The sequence below is a fragment of the Manis pentadactyla genome, chromosome 15, assembly GCF_030020395.1.
Source record: "Manis pentadactyla isolate mManPen7 chromosome 15, mManPen7.hap1, whole genome shotgun sequence".
Lineage (NCBI taxonomy): Eukaryota > Metazoa > Chordata > Mammalia > Pholidota > Manidae > Manis > Manis pentadactyla.
In genome coordinates this window covers 15,746,479-15,767,037 of record NC_080033.1, presented here as the reverse complement: position 1 = coordinate 15,767,037, position 20,559 = coordinate 15,746,479, and the positions used below count along the sequence as shown (strand labels likewise).

General features: G+C 37.4%; 1 protein-coding gene across 3 annotated transcripts in view; it reads left to right on the top strand.

The window, feature by feature from the left end:
* ZFP82 (ZFP82 zinc finger protein) overlaps positions 1–20,058 on the top strand; it is a 29,869-nt gene extending 9,811 nt beyond the window's left edge. For all 3 annotated transcript variants that reach the window (XM_036885765.2, XM_036885767.2, XM_057493469.1), the window contains one exon: positions 14,609–20,058. In XM_036885765.2, coding sequence (XP_036741660.1) covers positions 14,609–15,960 — 1,352 coding nt within the window. In that variant the 3' untranslated portion in view covers positions 15,961–20,058. The remainder of the gene's footprint in view (positions 1–14,608) is intronic.
* Positions 20,059–20,559: the final 501 nt, after the last annotated feature.

Sequence of the window (20,559 nt, the reverse complement as noted above, 5' to 3'; positions counted from 1 at the left end):
ATTAATTCTTTTTCTTTTTCTTTTCTTACTTTCTTCCTTTAAATAAGTTTTATTGAAGTAGAATATGCATACAGAAAGGTGGACAAATGAGGAGGGAAGGCTTTTTTGAGGAGGTGATATTTGAAGAGAGATGTGAAGTAAGGGCCCAAGCCATGTAACTCTCTAGGGAAGGAGCTTTCTGAGCAGACAGAAGAGGCTGCAGGAGGAAGACAGCTTTGCATGTTTGAGGAATGAGAAAGGTCCTTATGGCTAGAACCAGGGGTAGAAGGAGAGAAAATAACGACATGAGATCAGAGTTAGGCAAGGGCTAGATGATACAGTCATCAAGAGAAATTGAAACCTAGTCTGCTTTAGGATCTAAAATGATCCCTCTGGTTTAGTACAAAAGCAAGAAGGACCAGTATGGAGGCAATTTCAGCTGTGCAGCCTAGAAGTAATGGTGGTTGGGAAAGAATGGCAATGGTAGGAGGTAGGAAGAAGTTGTCAGACTTTTGATATGTATGAAGGTAGTGCCAAAAAGAAGACGCAGATGGGATTGTTAAGTGTAGTCTGTGGGGAAGAGTTATCAAGGGAGGAGATACGGGTGTTAGCTTCCACTGCTGGGTGAATGGTGGAAGCACAGTGTACAGAGGTGGGGAAAGTAGGAAGAGCAGGTTGGAAGGTAGACACTGAGTTGATGTTTTGGATATTTTAAGTTTGAGGTCTCTTACTATTTTTTCCAGTTTGAGATGTTGAGTAGGCAGTTGAAATACATACACCTGGAGCTCAGGGAGAGATTATGGCCTGATATACATCTTGGGTGTCTTTACTTTATGGTTGGAATTTAAATCTGTGGGTCTGAATGTGATATCTAAGGCACACATGCAAATAGAAGAGAACAGATAGGGGAAGTGGACTGAGGATTGATTCATGGGGCACTCCACCATTTAGACCTTTGAAACAAAGGAGATGGAGAAGGAGCAGCCACAGACATAAAATTAAAATGTTTCAAAATAGTAGGAATAGAGAATGAGGATTGAGAATTAATCCCAAATTCTGGCAAGATGGAGAATGCTTGTGACCTTGTCAAGAGTTATTTCAGTGGAGTCAGGTTAAAATGTGGCTGGAGTGACTTAAGAAGAGAAGGGTTGGTGAGTCAGTGATGAGAATAAGCACAGGACAATCCTGGAGGAGACTGTGTGGAGGGAAGCTGAGAAATGGAGTTCATAGTTACACTGGGAATATGGGTTGTAGGCTCTATTTCATGATACACTAAATCATTTTTATGTGCTCATGGGAGTGATTCTGTAGGTGGGGGAAGTTAATGTGAGAGAGAAAGCATGGTTGTGGGAGCCGTGTCCTTGATGTGGAGCTGGAGGAGGGCCATAGGGTCCAGGGAACAAGAAAGAGTAAAAGGGAAAACTAGTTAATGAAGGCAGGTCTGTTGGTCTGGGTGGAGAGAAGACAGCATATCCTTCTGTTGCTGCTGTTTTCTCAGTGAAGTCAGAAAGATGACCATGAATAGAATGTGAAGATTGCTCAGCAGTAGTATTCTGTATTGGTTTATTCAGAATGTGATTGATTGGTTATCAGAAGTACAGTTCCTTGGATTTTAGGTTTGATTACTTTCAGATCTTTGTATTCCATCCCCAGTGCTCAAATGCAAATAGGACTTCCTTGGAACTAAATCTATATCCCAGACCTTCTTATATCAACAAAGCAAGGTGGTTAATAGTAAAATGCCCAAACAGACTAAGTAATAAGTCCAGGTGATTTATGTGACATTTTCCATTTAATTAAGGCTGGTTCTCTTACAGAGGGGGAATCACATTTATGCTTTTTTAATATTTAGATATTTTTAGCTGATTAAAGGAAGTGTTTGTATTTTTATGTTTCACATCAGCAATCTTTATTAATACAGTAGAAATCCTTTGATTAAAAAGAACTAGTATTTGGTGTGTTAACTCATAAAAATGGGTCAGATATTTCATGTACACACCACGAAAATACTAACTCTCGACATTAAAATGTGTGTCTGTTTGCCAATACTTTGAAAATGTGTCCAAGCCTGCCTTTCTACTGTGTCTCATTAATTTTTTTTTTTTGGTTCAATTTTTTTTTTGGTATCATTACTCTACAATTACATGAGGAACATTATGTTTACTAGACTCCCCCCATCACCAAGTTCCCCCCACATACCCCATTACAGTCACTGTCCATCAGCATAGTAAGATGTTATAGAATTGCTACTTGTCTTGTCTGTGTTGTCATTAATTTTTTATCTAAACCACGTACATAATCCATAGTCTATTTTTAGTTTGAAATTTTTTTAAGTATAACAAGAACCAAACCTCAATGTGAATGTAGACTACATCTTGATTGCTATGTTTTCCCCCATCTTTTACTGTTGGCCCTCCCACACTTAATTTTTGACAGCTGTGATTTCTAACTGTGTATATTTATGACCAGTTTTTCCAAAATGTGCAATTTTATTTTCATAGAATCAGGCTCTTCTCATAGTTACTCATGAATTTACATGTTGCTTAATTAGATTAGATTAATCTAATTCCTCAGTTTATTCTTTTTTCTAATTTTTTAGAGGTGGGGGTAGTGAAACCTGCCTAAACTTGTTGGGAACAAGCACAACTGAATTAACGCTGCTGTCAGCTGGCCCCATCCATGTGACTGTGCCCCCAGAACATGACCGGCCACTGACTGGTCTCTCGTGCCCTGTCCTCCATGTCTGTTGCCTACTCTGGAGACAGACAATAGTAGCTGCTCTCTGGCCTACGGGAGGTCATCTGCAGGATTCAGTGTACCTGTCAACTTGGAACACAGTATTTATTCTGTTGTTAGCCATTGTCTCCACACCTGCTTGACTTCTTGGCATGAATATGTTTGGTAGGCCACCCTCACCTTGTGCAGAGAAATCTCCCTTTTGTGAAAATGTAAGGTCAAATGCTTCATGACTGTTTAAGAGTTTTCCTCATGAAGGTTATGCATATATTTTATTTATTCTTTCAGTTACTATCATGACAGATCTCTTTTTTTCCCATGGTATTGTTAAATACATCTATGGAGGCTAATAATTTTTGTATTCAGATTTTTTAAATTTATTTTTTATTTTTTTATTTGAGAGGGCATCTCTCATATTTATTGATCAAATGGTTGTTAACAACAATAAAATTCTGTATAGGGGACACAATGCTCAATGCACAATCATTAATCCACCCCAAGCCTAATTTTCGTCAGTCTCCAACCTTCTGAAGCATAACGAACAAGTTCTTACATGGTGAACAAATTCTTACCTAGTGAATAAGTTCTTACATGGTGAACAGTACAAGGGCAGCCATCACAGAAACTTTCGGTTTTGATCACGCATTATGAACTATAAACAATCAGGTCAAATATGAATATTCGTTTGATTTTTATACTTGATTTATATGTGAATCCCGCATTTCTCCCTTATTATTATTATTATTATTATTATTATTATTATTATTATTTAATAAAATGCTGAAGTGGTAGGTAGATGCAAGATAAAGGTAGAAAACAGTTTAGTGTTGTAAGAGAGCAAATGTAGATGATCAGGTGTGTGCCTGTAGACTAAGTGTTAATCCAAGCTAGACAAGGGCAATAAAACATCCACAGATGCAGAAGATTTCTCTCAAAACGGGGGGGCTGAGGTTCTAAGCCTCACCTCTGTTGATCCCCAATTTCTCACCTGATGGCTCCCCTGCGACTGTGCCTGTCTTAGGTTGTTCCTCCCTTGAGGAATCTTACCCGTCTCTGGCTAACCAGTCATCTTCCGGGGCCATACAGGGAAATGTAAAGTTGGTATGTGAGAGAGAGGCAATATTGTTTGAAAAGGTTAGCTTTTTACTTCTTTGCAGATTTATGCCCTGTGGCTTCTATGCCCAGCATTTGTCTTGAGGTATCTTTACCACTTGGAAGAATTATGATACTCGGTAAATTCGATATGAGGCATGAATTCTATTTAAGGGTTGTAATTAGGAAGGAAGAAGAAAAGCTATAGGAGTAGCAGACGGAAGAAAACATGGGAAGATTATTTCTTTGACATATCTTCTTGTAGAGTAACAAGCATGTATAGGTTTTAAACTACTAATTAAATTGCATACACATATTAACATAATAGAAATACAGTTACATAACCAAAGCAGACCTATAATTACCAGCCATCTCCAGTGAAACCAAGAAAACCAGTTAGGCACCTTAGGCATTTGTGAAAACTTATCTATGATATGGTGGATATTGTCCACCTGAACTTGAACAGTTTGAGAGAAATCAGACAAATTAAAACAACCCATTCCTGGGGACTGTTCACATCCCATATGTTCTTTTAACAGTAGATAGTCTGTAGTTGTAAGATTTTGGAGCGCTACAATTTGCACTTCTCCTGATTCTTGGTTGAGTTCCAACCGTATAGATCCAGTCAAATTTGTTGTTTTACTGTATGCACAGGCCAGCTTAGAAATCTCCTTCTTCATTCCAATGGCAAGTCCAGGAACCAGTGGGATGAATGCAGCTACAACTGCAGCATCGCCTGGATCTTTGTTGAGGTTGTTTGATGATCATCTTCTGGTATGACTCTTCCAGAGAGTGCTGATATTGGAAGTTCTTCTTCATATCGTATCTTAGTTCATTTTCTGGGAAGCCAAATTAGGCTTTGATCCTCTGTATAAACACAAACAGACCCTTTGCCCACACTTTGATATGCCCTTTATACCACTGTGTAGAACTCATTGGAGGTCACCACACAGGAACTGCTTTTTATTTATTTATTTTTTTTTAAGAGAAAGGAATATTATCAGAAAAATGTACCTCCATAGCTGATCATCTGACACCCTTTAAGTGATCAAAATTAAGGATATTTAAAGCATGCATTAATCGTTGATTTACAGTTAGTTTTATCCTATCAGGGAGTAATCCCCCTTTTCTTTCTTTGTTTTTTTTTTGTTATCATTAATCTACACGTACATGAAGAATATTATGTTTACTAGGCTCTCCCCTATACCAGATCCCCCCTATAAACCCCTTTACAGTCACTGTTCATCAGCATAGCAAAATGTTGTAGAATCACTACTTGTCTTCTCTGTGTTGTACAGCCCTCCCTTTTCTCCCAACCCCCCCATGCATGCTAATCTTAATACCCGCCTTTCTTCTTCCCCCCCTTATCCCTCCCTACCCACCCATCCTCCCCAGACCCTTTCCCTTTGGTACCTGTTAGTACATTCTTGGGTTCTGTGATTCCGCTGCTGTTTTGTTCCTTCAGTTTTTCCTTTGTTCTTATACTCCACAGATGAGTGAAATCATTTGGTATTTCTCTTTCTCCGCTTGGCTTATTTCACTGAGCATAATACTCTCCAGCTCCATCCATGATGCTGCAAATGGTAGGATTTGCCCTCTTCTTATTGCTGAGTAGTATTCCATTGTGTATATGTACCACATCTTCTTTATCCATTCATCTACCGATTGACATTTAGGTTGCTTCCAATTCTTGGCTATTGTAAATAGTGCTGCGATAAACATAGGGGTGCATCTGTCTTTCTCAAACTTGATTGCTGCGTTCTTAGGGTAAATTCCTAGTAGTGGAATTCCTGGGTCAAATGGTAAGTCTGTTTTGAGCATTTTGAGGAACCTCCATACTGCTTTCCACAATGGTTGAACTAATTTACATTCCCACCAGCAGTGTAGGAGGGTTCCCCTTTCTCCACAGCCTCACCAACATTTGTTATTGTTTGTCTTTTGGATGGCAGCCATCCTTACTGGTGTGAGGTGATGCCTCATTGTAGTTTTAATTTGCATTTCTCTGATAATTAGCGATGTGGAGCATCTTTTCATGTGTCTGTTGGCCATCCATATTTCTTTTTTGGAGAACTGTCTGTTCAGTTCCTCTGCCCATTTTTTAATTGGATTATTTGTTTTTTGTTTGTCGAGGCTTGTGAGCTCTTTATATATTTTGGACATCAAGCCTTTATCAGATGTGTCATTTTCAAATATATTCTCCCATACTGTAGGGTTCCTTTTTGTTCTATTGATGGTATCTCTTGCTGTACAGAAGCTTTTCAGCTTAATATAGACCCACTTGTTCATTTTTGCTGCTGTTTTCCTTGCCCGGGGAGATATGTTCAAGAAGAGGTCACTCATGTTTATGTCTAAGAGGTTTTTGCCTATGTTTTCTTCCAAGAGTTTAATGGTTTCGTGACTTACATTCAGGTCTTTGAACCATTTTGAGTTTACTTTTGTATATGGGGTTAGACAATGGTCCAGTTTCATTCTCCTACATGTAGCTGTCCAGTTTTGCCAGCACCATCTGTTGAAGAGACTGTCATTTCGCCATTGTATGTCCATGGCTCCTTTATCAAATATTAATTGACCATATATGTCTGGGTTAATGTCTGGATTCTCTAGTCTGTTCCATTGGTCTGTGGCTCTGCTCTTGTGCCAGTACCAAATTGTCTTGATTACTATGGCTTTATAGTAGAGCTTGAAGTTGGGGAGTGAGATCCCCCCTACTTTATTCTTCTTTCTCAGGATTGCTTTGGCTATTCGGGGTCTTTGGTGTTTCCATATGAATTTTGAATTATTTATTCCAGTTCATTGAAGAATGTTGCTGGTAATTTGATAGGGATTGCATCAAATCTGTATATTGCTTTGGGCAGGATGGCCATTTTGACGATATTAATTCTTCCTAGCCACGAGCACGAGATGAGTTTCCATTTGTTAGTGTCCCCTTTAATTTCTCTTAAGAGTGACTTGTAGTTTTCAGAGTATAAGTCTTTCACTTCTTTGGTTAGATTTATTCCTAGGCATTTTATTCTTTTTGATGCAATTGTGAATGGAATTGTTTTCCTGATTTCTCTTTCTATTGGTTCATTGTTAGTGTATAGGAAAGCTACAGATTTCTGTGTGTTAATTTTGTATCCTGCAACTTTGCTGTATTCCGATATCAGTTCTAGTAGTTTTGGAGTGGAGTCCTTAGGGTTTTTTATGTACAATATTATGTCATCTGCAAATAGTGACAGTTTAACTTCTTCTTTACAAATCTGGATTCCTTGTATTTCTTTGTTTTGTCTGATTGCCGTGGCTAGGACCTCCAGTACTATGTTAAATAGCAGTGGGGGGTGTGGGCATCCCTGTCTAGTTCCTGATCTCAGAGGAAAAGCTTTCAGCTTCTCGCTGTTCAGTATAATGTTGGCTGTGGTTTTATGATATATGGCCTTTATTATGTTGAGGTACTTGCCCTCTATTCCCATTTTGATGAGAGTTTTTATCATGAATGGTTGTTGAATTTTGTCAAATGCTTTTTCAGCATCTATGGAGATGATCATGTGGTTTTTGTCTTTCTTTTTGTTGATGTGGTGGATGATGTTGATGGATTTTCGAATGTTGTACCATCCTTGCATCCCTGGGATGAATCCCACTTGGTCATGGTGTATGATCCTTTTGATATACTTTTGAATTCGATTTGCTAATATTTTATTAAGTATTTTTTGCATCTACATTAATCAGGGATATTGGTCTGTAATTTTCTTTTTTGGTGGGTTATTTCCTGGTTTTGGTATTAGGGTGATATTGGCTTCATAGAATGAGTTTGGGAGTATTCCCTCCTCTTCTATTTTTTGGAAAACTTTAAGGAGAATGGGTATTATGTCTTCTCTGTGTGTCTGATAAAATTCCGAGGTAAATCCGTCCGACCCGGGGGTTTTGTTCTTGGGTAGTTTTTTGATTACCATTTTAGTTTCTTTGCTCGTAATTGGTTTAACTTTTGTGTTTCTTCCTTGGTCAGTCTTGGAAGGTTGTATTTTTCTAGGAAGTTGTCCATTTCTTCTAGATTTTCCATCTTGTTAGAATATAGGTTTTCATAGTATTCTCTAGTAATTCTTTGTATTTCTGTGGGGTCCTTCGTGATGTTTCCTTTCTCATTTCTGATTCTGTTGATGTGTGTTGATTCTCTTTTTCCCTTAATAAGTCTGGCTAGAGGCTTATCTATTTTGTTTATTTTCTCAAAGAACCAGCTATTGGTTTCATTGATTTTTGCTATTGTTTTATTCTTGTCAATTTTGTTTATTTCTTCTCTGATCTTTATTATGTCCCTCCTTCTGCTGACTTTATGCCTCATTTGTTCTTCTTTTTCCAGTTTCGATAATTGTGATGTTAGACTATTCATTTGGGATTGTTCTTCCTTCTTAAAGTGTGCCTGGATCGCTATATACTTTCCTCTTAAGACTGCTTTTGATGCGTCCCACAGAAGTTGGGGCTTCGTGTTGTTGTTGTCATTTGTTTCTATATATTCCTTGATCTCTATTTTAATTTCTTCATTGATCCATTGATTATTTAGGAGCATGTTGTTAAGCCTCCATGTGTTTGTGAGCCTTTTTGTTTTCTTTCTAGAATTTATTTCTAGTTTTATACCTTTGTGGTCTGAAAAATTTGTTGGTAGAATTTCAATATTTTGGATTTTACTGAGGCCCTTTTTGTGGGCTAGTATGTGGTCTATTCTGGAGAATGTTCCATGTGCACTTGAGAAGAATGTATATCCTGTTGCTTTTGGATGTAGAGTTCTATAGATGTCTATTAGGTCCATCTGTTCTACTGTGTTGTTCAGTGCTTCCGTGTCCTTACTTATTTTCTGCCCGGTGGATCTATCCTTTGGGGTGAGTGGTGAGTTGAAGTCTCCTAAAATGAATGCATTGCAGTCTATTTTCCCCTTTAGTTCTGTTAGTATTTATTTCACATATGCTGGTGCTCCTGTGTTGGGTGCATATATATTTAGAATGATTATATCCTCTTGTTGGACTGAGCCCTTTATCATTATGTAGTGTCCTTCTTTATCGCTTGTTACTTTCTTTGTTTTGAAGTCTATTTTGTCTGATATTAGTACTGCAACCCCTGCTTTCTTCTCGCTGTTGTTTGCCTGAAATATGTTTTTCCGTCCCTTGACTTTTAGTCTGTGCATGTCTTTGGGTTTGAGGTGAGTCTCTTGTAAGCAGCATATAGATGGGTCTTGCTTTTTTATCCATTCTATTACTCTGTGTCTTTTGATTGGTTCATTAAGTCCATTTACATTTAGGGTGACTATTGAAAGATATGTACTTATTGCCATTGCAGGCTTTAAATTTGTGGTTACCAAAGGTTCAAGGATAGCCTCTTTAGTATCTTACTGCCTAACTTAGCTCGCTTATTGAGCTGTTATATACACTGTCTGGAGATTCTTTTCTTCTCTCCCTTCTTATTCCTCCTCCTCGATTCTTCATATGTTGGGTGTTTTGTGCTGTGCTCTTTTTAGTAGTGCTCCCATCTAGAGCAGTCCCTGTAAGATGCCCTGTAGTGGTGGTTTGTGGGAAGCAAACTACCTCAGCTTTTGCTTGTCTGGGAATTGTTTAATCCCGCCATCATATTTAAATGATAGTCGTGCTGGATACAGTATCCTTGGTTCAAGGCCCTTCTGTTTCATTGCATTAAATATGTCATGCCATTCTCTTCTGGCCTGTTGGGTTTCTGTCGAGAAGTCTGATGTTAGCATGGTGGGTTTTCCTTTATAGGTGACCTTTTTCTCTCTAGCTGCCTTTAAAACTCTTCCCTTGTCCTTGATCTTTGCCATTTTAATTATTATGTGTCTTGGTGTTGTCCTCCTTGGATCCTTTCTGTTGGGGGTTCTGTGTATTTCCGTGGTCTGTTCGATTATTTCCTCCCCCAGTTTGGGGAAGTTTTCAGCAATTATTTCTTCAAAGATACTTTCCATCCCTTTTCCTCTCTGTTCTTCTTCTGGTACCCCTATAATATGGATATTGTTCCTTTTGGATTGTTCACACAGTTCTCTTAATATTGTTTCATTCCTGGAGATCCTTTTATGTCTCTATGTCAGCTTCTATGCGTTCCTGTTCTCTGGTTTCTATTCCATGAATGGCCTCTTGCATCCTATCCATTCTGCTTATAAACCCTTCCAGAGTTTGTTTCATTTCTGTAATCTCCTTCCTGGCATCTGTGATCTCCCTCTGGACTTCATCACATTTCTCTTGCATATTTCTCTGCACCTCTGTCAGCATGTTTATGATTTTTATTTTGAATTCTTTGTCAGGAAGACTGGTTAGGTCTGTCTCCTTCTCTGGTGTTGTCTCTGTGATCTTAGTTTGCCTATAATTTTGTCTTTTCATGGTGATAGGAATAGTTTGCAGAGCTGGGACGAGTGATGGCTGGAAGAACTTCCCTTCTTGTTGGTTTGTGGCCTTCCTCTCTTGGGAGAACAGCGACCTCTAGTGGCTTGTGCTGGTAGCTGGGTGCAGACAGGGTTTCTGCTTCCTGCCCGGCTGCTATGGCGTTTATCTCCGCTGTTGCTGTGGGCGTGGCCTGGCTCGGGCTGCTGCTCCAAAGTGGTGGAGCCGCGTTGGAGCAGGAGCGGCTGGGAGGCTATTTATCTCCGTAAGGGGCCTCCCTGCTCCCTGCAGCCTAGGGGATTAGAGTGCCCAGAGATCCCCGGATTCCCTACCTCTGGCCTAAGTGTCCCACCCTACCCCTTTAAGACTTCCAAAAAGTACTTGCCAAAACAAAACAACAACAACACCAACAAGAAAAAAAAATTAAAAAAAAATTAAAAAAGAAAAAAAAAATGCCGCTCACTTGTCTCTTGTTCTCCGGCGCTGGCCTCTGGTACCCGCTCACTGGTCTTGCTGCCCTGTTTCCCTAGTGTTGGGGTCTCTGTCCCTTTAAGACTTCCAAAAAGCACCCGCCAAAACAAAACAATGACAAAAAAAAAAAAAAATGGCCACTCGTTTTTCTTTATTCTCCGGCGCCAGCCTCAGGCACCCGCTCACCAGTCTTGCTGCCCTGTTTCCCTAGTATTGGGGTTCCTGTCCCTTTAAGACTTCCGAAAAGCACTCGCCAAAACAAAACAACAACAACAACAACAAAATGGCTGCTCGCTTTTCTTTTGTTCTCTGGTGCCAGCCTCCGATACCTGCTCACTGGTCTTGCTGCCCTGTTTCCCTAGTATTGGGGTCCCTGTCCGTTTAAGAGTTCCAAAAAACACTCGCAAAAAAAAAAAAAAAAAATTGGCACTCGCTTTTCTTTTGTCCTCTGGCGCTGGCCTCTCGTACCTGCTCACCGGTCTTGCTGCCCTGTTTCCCTAGTGTCCAGGACCCCACGCATGCACTGTGCCTGCGCTCTGGCCCGGATGGCTGTGGCTGGGTGTTCAGCAGTCCTGGGCTCCGTCTCCCTCCCGCTCTGCCTCCTCTCCTCCCGCGGGAGCTGGGGGGAGGGGTGCTTGGTTCCCGCCGGCCGGGGCTTGTATCTTACCCCCTTCGCGAGGCGCTGGGTTCTCGCAGGTGTGGTTGTGGTCTGGATGTTGTCCTGTGTCCTCTGGTCTTTATTCTAGGAAGAGTTGTCTTTGTTATATTTTCATAGATATGTGTGGTTTTGGGAGGAGATTTCTGCTCTACTCACGCCATCTTGGCTCTGCCCTCTGTATTCTGATTTTATATCCTACTACCTTTCCTAAATTCTGTTAGCATTTGTATTATTAAAACCTCTTAAGTTTTCCAGTTATGCAATCATATCATCTGGAAATACTGCTTTACTACCTACTTTTAAATTCTTCTGTTTTTTTTCCCCTAATATTTAATTATGTTGACTAATAACTCCAAGGCTGCCTTTTTGTTAAGGTAATATATATTTTATCATTTTAAGGAAGTAATCACCCCTGTTTTATTGAGGTGGGTTTTTTTAGTTAGGAAAGTACATTTTTTAGTTGTCTTTTCAACATCTATAGAGTTAATCATATGAGTTTTCTTTTCCTTCCTTAGCTCTCTTAATATATTGAATTATCCTTATATATTTTCCCATATTGACCACTTTAATCTTCTTTGAGTAAATAACACTGGGTTTTTGAACATGCTATTTTATTAGATGTTTAGAAGTTTTACATCAGTTTTCAGAAAATTATTATGTAGTTTTCTTTTTATGAGTGATCTTTAGTTAGTATGATATTACTTCATGAAAATAGTTTGGAAGTCATCCTTTTCTTAGTTCTCATTCTAAATAGAATTCAGATGGCCTGTTCTTTAAAGCTTTAGTAACCTAGTAACCTTTTTAAAGCTTTCTTCTTGGAATTAAGATGGTAAGTCTGACCACATTCTGTTTGTTGTATGGAAATTAATCTGTTTAAGCATTATATCTGTTCTGGTCAGTTTGGGTAAATTATATCTCCCTAGAAAATTACTTGTTTCAGCTATGTTTTAAAATTTATTGGCCGAATAATCTTTTTTTTCACTATCTGCTCTTTTCATTACATTAAATAATGGTTTCATCTGTTTTGCTGTGTTTTTTTTTTAAGGAATGTGCTTTATATATTGGTTCTTTTTTTCTGTTTTCTAACTAACCTAATTCTGTTTTTATATCACTTAATTTCTTCTGCTTTTCTTCAGTTTATGCTTTTTCTAACTTTTTAGAGTGGGATTTTTAATTCGTTTTTTTCTTTCATTTTTATTGCTGTATTTAAGTTTTAAATTTTTTCTAAACATGATAGTTTATTTTGTTTACTAATTTAACATAGGGTTTTAAAAATTACTACCAGTGCTTTCTAAAAAAAATACTATTTTAGACCTTATTTCTCTGTTGATCTAAGAGTTATTTAATACAGACTTATAATATTTGAAGCGAGTTTAGTTTTTTTATTATTATTTCTGGTTTTAGTAGAAAATGTCTATATAATTTCAATTTTTTTATATAGACCACATTATAATAATTAAAAACATTGGGTTTTTTTTTGTCTCTCACACTCAACTCATTCAGCACTTAAGTTTTCCTGACTTTTCCTCCTACTGGCTTACCATCCTCTGGTTATATCCAATATGATGTTTGTTAGCAAATTTTTTCACACTCAAGTGACTATAGGACCCTTAATCTCTATTAGTGAGTTCCTTACATAGCATATCTACTTTTTTTTCCACTAAGGATTTCTTAAGAACTTCAGTAAGGTGTAAACAGGTTTCCCTGTCTGAAAAAAATCACTGGTACACATTTCTAGGAAATACAGGAATGGCCTTGCCTCTGAGGGAATGGAAGAGAAAAGTCCCGAACAGGGGGATAAAGAAACAAAACCAGTTGAGCATTTGTAAAACAGATAAGTTAACAGAATAAGCTTAAAGAGAAACTGAGTAGGTAGAACTCCGTGGTTCTGATATGGATACAAAAAGTAACCTGTAGCTATGTGAGGGAGAGAGCGGACATAGGGTATAAGCAAAGAAGGATGTATAGGAATATACATCCTCCACTTTCCATTTATATGTTTAGCTGGGATAGCTTGGGTGAGTAAAGGGAATATTTAATCATTGTACTAATGTGTGACAGATTAGAGGCAGAGAAATATATTCAGAATAGGTATGTAACTATGGGAATTAGATAAATGAAATCTATTATGTGCTGTTGATAATGGAGAGTCATAGAAATTCTTACTGCCCTTGAGGTTTAGGGATAAGAAATAAGCAGAATAAAAATGGCAAAATTAATAAATATGTAATCTCAACATAGATATTTGTTGATATCCATATATAATATAGATATAAAATAACAACATAGTTTTAGATACTAACAGTAGAGTCAACCTTAAAGGAAGTGACTTTTAACCTAAGACCTCAGGATGAGAAGGAGCCAGGTATGCAAAGAGCGCAGTCAGAAGACTGTGAGGTACAGAGCGGACCATGAGAAGTCCTGAGAGATGGAAGTAAGTTGGACATGTTCTCAGATCCGAAAGGGGACCTCTTCAGGTAGTAGCAAGAGGACAGTGATTTGAGATGATAGGTTATTGGTAAGTACGGGCCTTTAAATGAGAGGAATTTTAATTTTATTCTAAGAATAAAGAGAAATAGTTGAAAAAAGTTAAGTATGAACTCTCAACTTTTCATCTCCATCAGAATCATGTGGAGAATATTAAATATTGGATTGCCTAGGACTGTAGAATCTGTTTCAAGTGCTTTCACATAATGTAGGGGGTCACAGGGAATGCAGTTTAGCACAGAGAAGAGAAGTAGTGACTCTATAGCATTTCGCTATGCTGAGGGACAGTGACTGCAATGGGGTGTGTGTGTGGAACTTGATAATTTGGGTGAGTTAGTAACCACAATGTTGCTCATGTGAAACCTTCATAAGATTGTATATCAATGATATCTTAATAAAACAAAACAAAACAAAAATTTCAATTTAGATGACCCTTTTTAACAAATTTTTTTCAATTAGTTGAACCAAGTGATACTCAGAGTCTTATGGGCTTCTCCACATCATCCTGTTCTCTAGTTATTAGCATTAAATAAATATGAATTAAAAAACAAGTACTTTATATATAACTTCAATATTCATAGCAAGTTCCCTGGTTACTCTGATCTACATCTCAGTTTGAAAACTACTGACTTAAAATGTTTACTAAATCACCAATCTCACTTTCTTACACGAACTCTCATTTTTCCTGGTGTTCTCTTATGCTTTTTTTTCCAAATTGTTTAACAATATTTTTAGAATTTCACTGGGTGCTACTTTGTCTTTTACTTCTATTGTAGAATATTACTTCTTTTAGAAAAAAGATACTTACTACATGATCGCTCTTGTTTTCTTACAGATTTGGAGACCAGGTATAAGACATTATCTTCAGAAAATGACATTTATGAAATCAGCTTATCCCAATGGAAGATAATGGAAAGAATTAAAAAACATGGCCTTAAGGGCCTCATTTTAAAAAATGATTGGGAGTCCAAAAGAAAATTTGAAGGACCAGAGGGATATTTTGGCCAAGTGAAAATTACATCTCAAAAAGTGTCTTCTTATCAGAAACGTACATCTCTTATGCCACATCAGAGAATTCATTTTGTCGAGAAACCCTATGAATGTAAGGAATGTGGGAAGGCCTTTAGAGTACGCCAGCAACTTATTTTTCATCACAGAATTCATACTGGTGAAAAGCCCTATGAGTGTCAGGAATGTGGGATGGCTTTTAGACAGACTGCACACCTTACTCGACATCAGAGGCTTCATTCTGGTGAAAAAATCTATGAATGTAAGGAATGTGGAGAATCCTTCATATGTGGCCCAGACCTTAGACTACATCAGAAAATTCATATTGGTGAGAAGCCCTATGAGTGTAAAGAATGTGGGAAGGCTTTTAGAGTACGTGGACAACTTACTCTCCATCAGAGAATTCACACTGGTGAGAAGCCTTATGTATGTACAGAATGTGGAAAGGCCTTTAGACAGTATGCACACCTTACTCGACATCAGAAGCTTAATATTGGTGACAAACACTATGAATGTAAAGAATGTGGGAAGGCCTTTTTGTGTGGCTCTGGCCTTAGGGTACATCACAAACTTCACACTGGTGAGAAACCCTATGAGTGTAAGGAATGTGGGAAGGCCTTTAGAGTGCGACAACAGCTAACACTCCACCAGAGGATTCATACTGGTGAGAAACCCTATGAATGTAAGGAATGTGGGAAGACCTTTAGTCGTGGTTACCATCTTATTCTTCATCACAGAATTCATACTGGTGAGAAACCTTATGAATGTAAGGAATGCTGGAAGGCCTTCAGTCGTTACTCACAACTGATTTCACATCAGAGTATTCATATTGGTGTAAAACCCTATGACTGTAAGGAATGCGGGAAGGCTTTTAGATTACTCTCTCAACTTACACAACATCAGAGTATTCATATTGGTGAAAAGCCCTATAAATGTAAGGACTGTGGGAAGGCTTTTAGATTGCGCCAAAAACTTACTCTACATCAGAGCATTCATACAGGTGAAAAACCCTTTGAATGTAAGGAATGTAGGAAGGCCTTCAGACTTAATTCATCCCTTATTCAACATCTGAGAATTCATTCTGGTGAGAAACCCTATGAATGTAAGGAATGTAAGAAGGCCTTCAGACAACATTCACACCTCACCCATCATCTGAAAATTCATAATGTAAAAATGTAAGAAAGTCTTTAATCCCGTGTTGTAGGACACTATGAATGTAGTAATTAATCCCCTTTGCTTCCCTCATACATGCCACCTTGGCATGGCATAAGAGGTTTTATATAATTAAAAGCACATGGTATTCCACCACCATTCAAATCTGATAAACTTCACATTCATTCTAAAAAACTAATCCTATTAATACAACAAATAATGGTGAAGTCTTTTAATTTGTAAGGTTCTGTTATTTTGCCTTGACATATATTGGTTAAGAAATTGAGCCATTTATATTCTGTGGAATTGCCCACATGCTGGATTTGGCTGTTTGCTTCTCTGTGTCATTAATTTTTTCCTTTATTGGCCAAGTTTCCTGTAGGCTGGCAATTACATTTAGAAACTAAATTATACCTCTGGCTCAGTATTTTGGGCAAGAACATGTCACAGGTGGTGCTGTGTGCAGACGTTGCATCACATCAAGGACACAGCCTGGCTGACCTAATTTAGAGATGTTAACATAGATTAATAGGCTCCCTCATTCTGCTCAATTTTTTAAAGGCTTCCTATCAATCTTCGTCACCTGGTCTTTGCATCTATTGATATCACCACCAAGATCCATTATTTCATAAATTAGTATGGTTTCTCAAAATTCTTTTGACCTTCAATAGCTACAATTCTCTAATAATAAGAAACTTCCCTTCAACTTCTGGTTGTCTTAAAATATAGTTCTTAAAGGTAAAACACTTCATTTCACCTCTTCATTTATTAAAAATGCCCTAATATACTCTATAGCTGACCAATGCATTTGTTAAGAAAAAAAAGAAGCTATCAAAGGCTATGGGGGTCATAAGGACACAGGAGCCCATTTGAAGGAATTACCACAGACCTAAGACAGGACAATTTGAGCATTAAAAAAGGCTACAGTGTATTTTTAAAAATAAATGCAGTGGTTATAATACACATGACTTAATTTCCAAATCGTTTTTTAATGTTATCTTTTGTTAATTTTAAGTTAAATTTAGACTGGGGCCAGAGAATATGGATTGTAGAATATCTGTTTTTTTAAAGAATAAATTGAAAAAGAATTTCTCATTTTCATTATTTTAACAAAAATAAGTTCAACAGGGATAAGGGTTAGTGGAAGGTATTTGCATACTTATTGCTCCCATTGTCTGTCATGTGAATGTTCAGAAGAGGAACAGTAATGATAACAATAAAAAATTTAGTGGCTTAAAACAACCATTTTATTATGTCTCATGATTTTGTGGGTCAGGAATCTGCACAGATGCTCAGTCGGTTGATATTTTGATGTCAACTGAGGTCACTTTGTGGCACATAGCTAGCAGCTGGTTTGGAGGATCCAGAATTATTTCACCAAAACTAAGACACTCAAATGTCTGATGTTTCGGTGGACACATCTGAGGATGGCTTATTTAGCAAGGTGCCTCTTCCTTTCTATGTAGTCTCAGGGCCTCTTCATGTGCTCTCTTCAGCATAGCAGCCAGATGTTTTAAACATAACATTTCAGGGTCTGAACTTGAGTGTTTTATTTCAAAAGATGAAGTAAACTCTACCAGTAAAGCCTGGGTCCAGAAACTGGCACAGTGTACTTCTACTGTATTCTACTGGTCTAAGCAGCCAGTCTGCCCAGATGCAAAGGGAAGGATGTGGATCCCATCTCTTGATGGGAGGAGTGTCAAAGAATTTGCAACAATCTGAATTCTGCCACAGCACTGTAATACCATTTTACAACTGAAAAAGTTATAGCACACAGCAGTTAAACACCTTGTTCAATATAATACAAATAAGAAAGTGATGGGATAGATGATCATAGATTAGGTCAGCCAGGCCATGTCCTTGATGTGATGCAAGGGCTGCACACAGCACCACCTGTGACATGTTCTTGCCCAAAATATTGAACCAGAAGTATAATTTTGTTTCTAAATGTAATTGCCAGTCTACAGGAAACTTGGCCAAAAAAGGAAAAAATTAATGAAACAAAGATGCAAACAACCAAATCCAGCATGTGGGAAATTCCACAAAATAAATGGCCTGATTTCTTAACCAATATATGTCAAGGCAAAAATAACAATCTTACAAATTAAAAGACTTAAGGAACTTACCACTTAAATACAGTGTATACAATGCATTGGAATGCATTGGAATCCTTGGGTTAAAATGTACCCAAAATTTGTTTTAATCAGGTATGGTAAGACACACATACATGGCAATGATAGTTATGAAGCAAGTTTATCTTTAGAGATGCCTTGAAAAAGGAGGCACTGCATGCCTTGCAAGGCTTTATTATGAAACAGGTAGGGGGAGGGCAGAGCATGGCTCGGAGCCTTTACTGAATTTTTCCCCTCAAAGGAATGGGTGACACTGGGTAGGTACACTGAGCAAGTTTAGGATTGGGTAGTTGTAATAATTTTGGTGGGCTCTGAGCTTAGGGGTGGCCCCTCCTTGTCTGTACCTGGCCCTGGGATGATTTAGGGTGGGGTGATATTGCCTTGGTGTGTGAAAGTTTGATCAAGGAGATAGTTGGGGTATGGGCTCTGAATTGGTTGGTTTGTATAGGTATGCTCTCAGGGAAGTCAGCTGTCTAGGAATTTGCTAGCCCTGGGAGGGGTACTCTCTCCAGGATCAAGTCCCCAGATGCCAGAGCATAAGAATACAGAAAATAAGTAAACAAGGTCAATAAATCGTGATTTGTACAAATAGATAAATGTAAGCCTAGAGTGGTTATTAAGTTAAGCAATTACTGTTTGTTTTGTTAGGCATGATCATGGCATGGGTCTGGATGTTGGTGTGTGTGTAGGTCCTTATGCATTAGAGATCCAACCTGAAGTAGTCAAGTGTGAAATTAGGTCTATTATTTGCTTTAAAATACTTGAGAGAAACAAAAAGTGGGCTGAAAAACTCAAACAAGATTTGCAAAATGTTGCTAAGTGTTGAAACTGAATAATGGGTACACAGGGTTCATTGTATTACTTGTACTACCTTTGCATATATTTGAAAATTTCCATAGTAAATTTTCAAAGTAGAAAATCAAATCTAAAATGTTAGACTACTTAGTGATACATGATAATGTGATGTCTACAAATAAAAATTTATGGGAAATGAAAAGGCTACTTGGTAGAAAATTAACCTGAATGCACTTAGAAAACCTGGTTTGAGGAACTAGTGTTTGTCTTGTTCACCATTCTGTCCCCCTATCTACAGTATAACAGGCAATTGATACATATGTTGAAAAAAAGAAGCATTAGCTTAAGCCAGAAAATATTTTTTTTAACTAGTATATTTTTTAAACTTCAGTAGCAGGAATTTAAACAATAAATGCAGAAATTAATGTAATAATTAATAAAAGACTTTATCCAAGGATGATCTCTTTGAAAAGACCATTAATATAAAATTGGCAGTTATTATTGAGGGAAAAAAGATGAATCATTTATGGCTTTAGGTATGGGAAAGGTGAACTAATTATATACATCAATGAGATTTAAAGTTTTTAGTTACATGTATTACTACATATATTTCAATATGTATAAAAATACAATTAACTATCTAGAGGAACCTAAATAATTAAAGTTGCTCAAGATACTGTAGAAAATGTGAAATGATTTACCAGGAATATTCAGGGGCCTGACCTGTTGTCATTTAATTAGGTATTCAGATTTTAGTTTTTCTAATGTGCAATGTAACAATGTTGGAAAAAATAACAAGATGCAGCCTTAATATCTTTTAAAAGAGTCTTATTCTCATTTATCTTAGCTTCATCAGCTTTAAAAAAGGAATGAATTATTTGAAAAACAGTTACTCAACATTGAAAATTTTCTACCTTCCACAGAATAAAAATGAATATTCACACTTCATTTTCAACCAAAATTCTGTAATGTCACTGTAGTCATACATAAAGACTTGTACTTCTAGGTTCATTTTGTTGAGAGTGGTCAGACTGGGCAGATGTCATTGAATTCACTATCTAGAGCAAAATATATCTTTCCTACTCATGATTTCAAATTGCCTTTGATTTGTAAACAGTATATACAATGTTTACACAAAAATAACCACACCAAAAAAAGCATTTTAAGTGCTATAATAAAATTAATTTTTGCTAATAGGTCAATGTGTTTCTCCTGCCTAGTAATATTTTCAATGTTAAAGAGGTCTCTGGAGACAGTATATTAACTCAAAATTTCTGAAAGTGTTCCACAAAACATTAGTAGTTACGGTACTTGAAGAAAGTTATTTTTGTGGTCAAACAAGCATGGGAGTTCTGAATACTATAAATATTTTGGGGGAAAAAATCACATTAAGTGCCTAACAATAGATTATCAAAAAAGTTTCATTTTACCTAATCCAATGTATCACAGACATCATTGTGGAACTCCCATCCTTAATACCTACTGCAGATGTGATTCTGCTTTGGCAGATGTTGCCATAACCAGAAGAAATGGCTTCAAGGATACAATTGTCAGCATTATGGCAGGTGTATGGTTATCTGTATGGCAAGGAAAGCAATTCATAGCATGTTACCCAATCAGCTGCTTACATTTTTTTAATAAAAAATTTTGCTTTTCAATAGAATAGAAAACCCCTAGCCTTATTCTTTATATTAATACA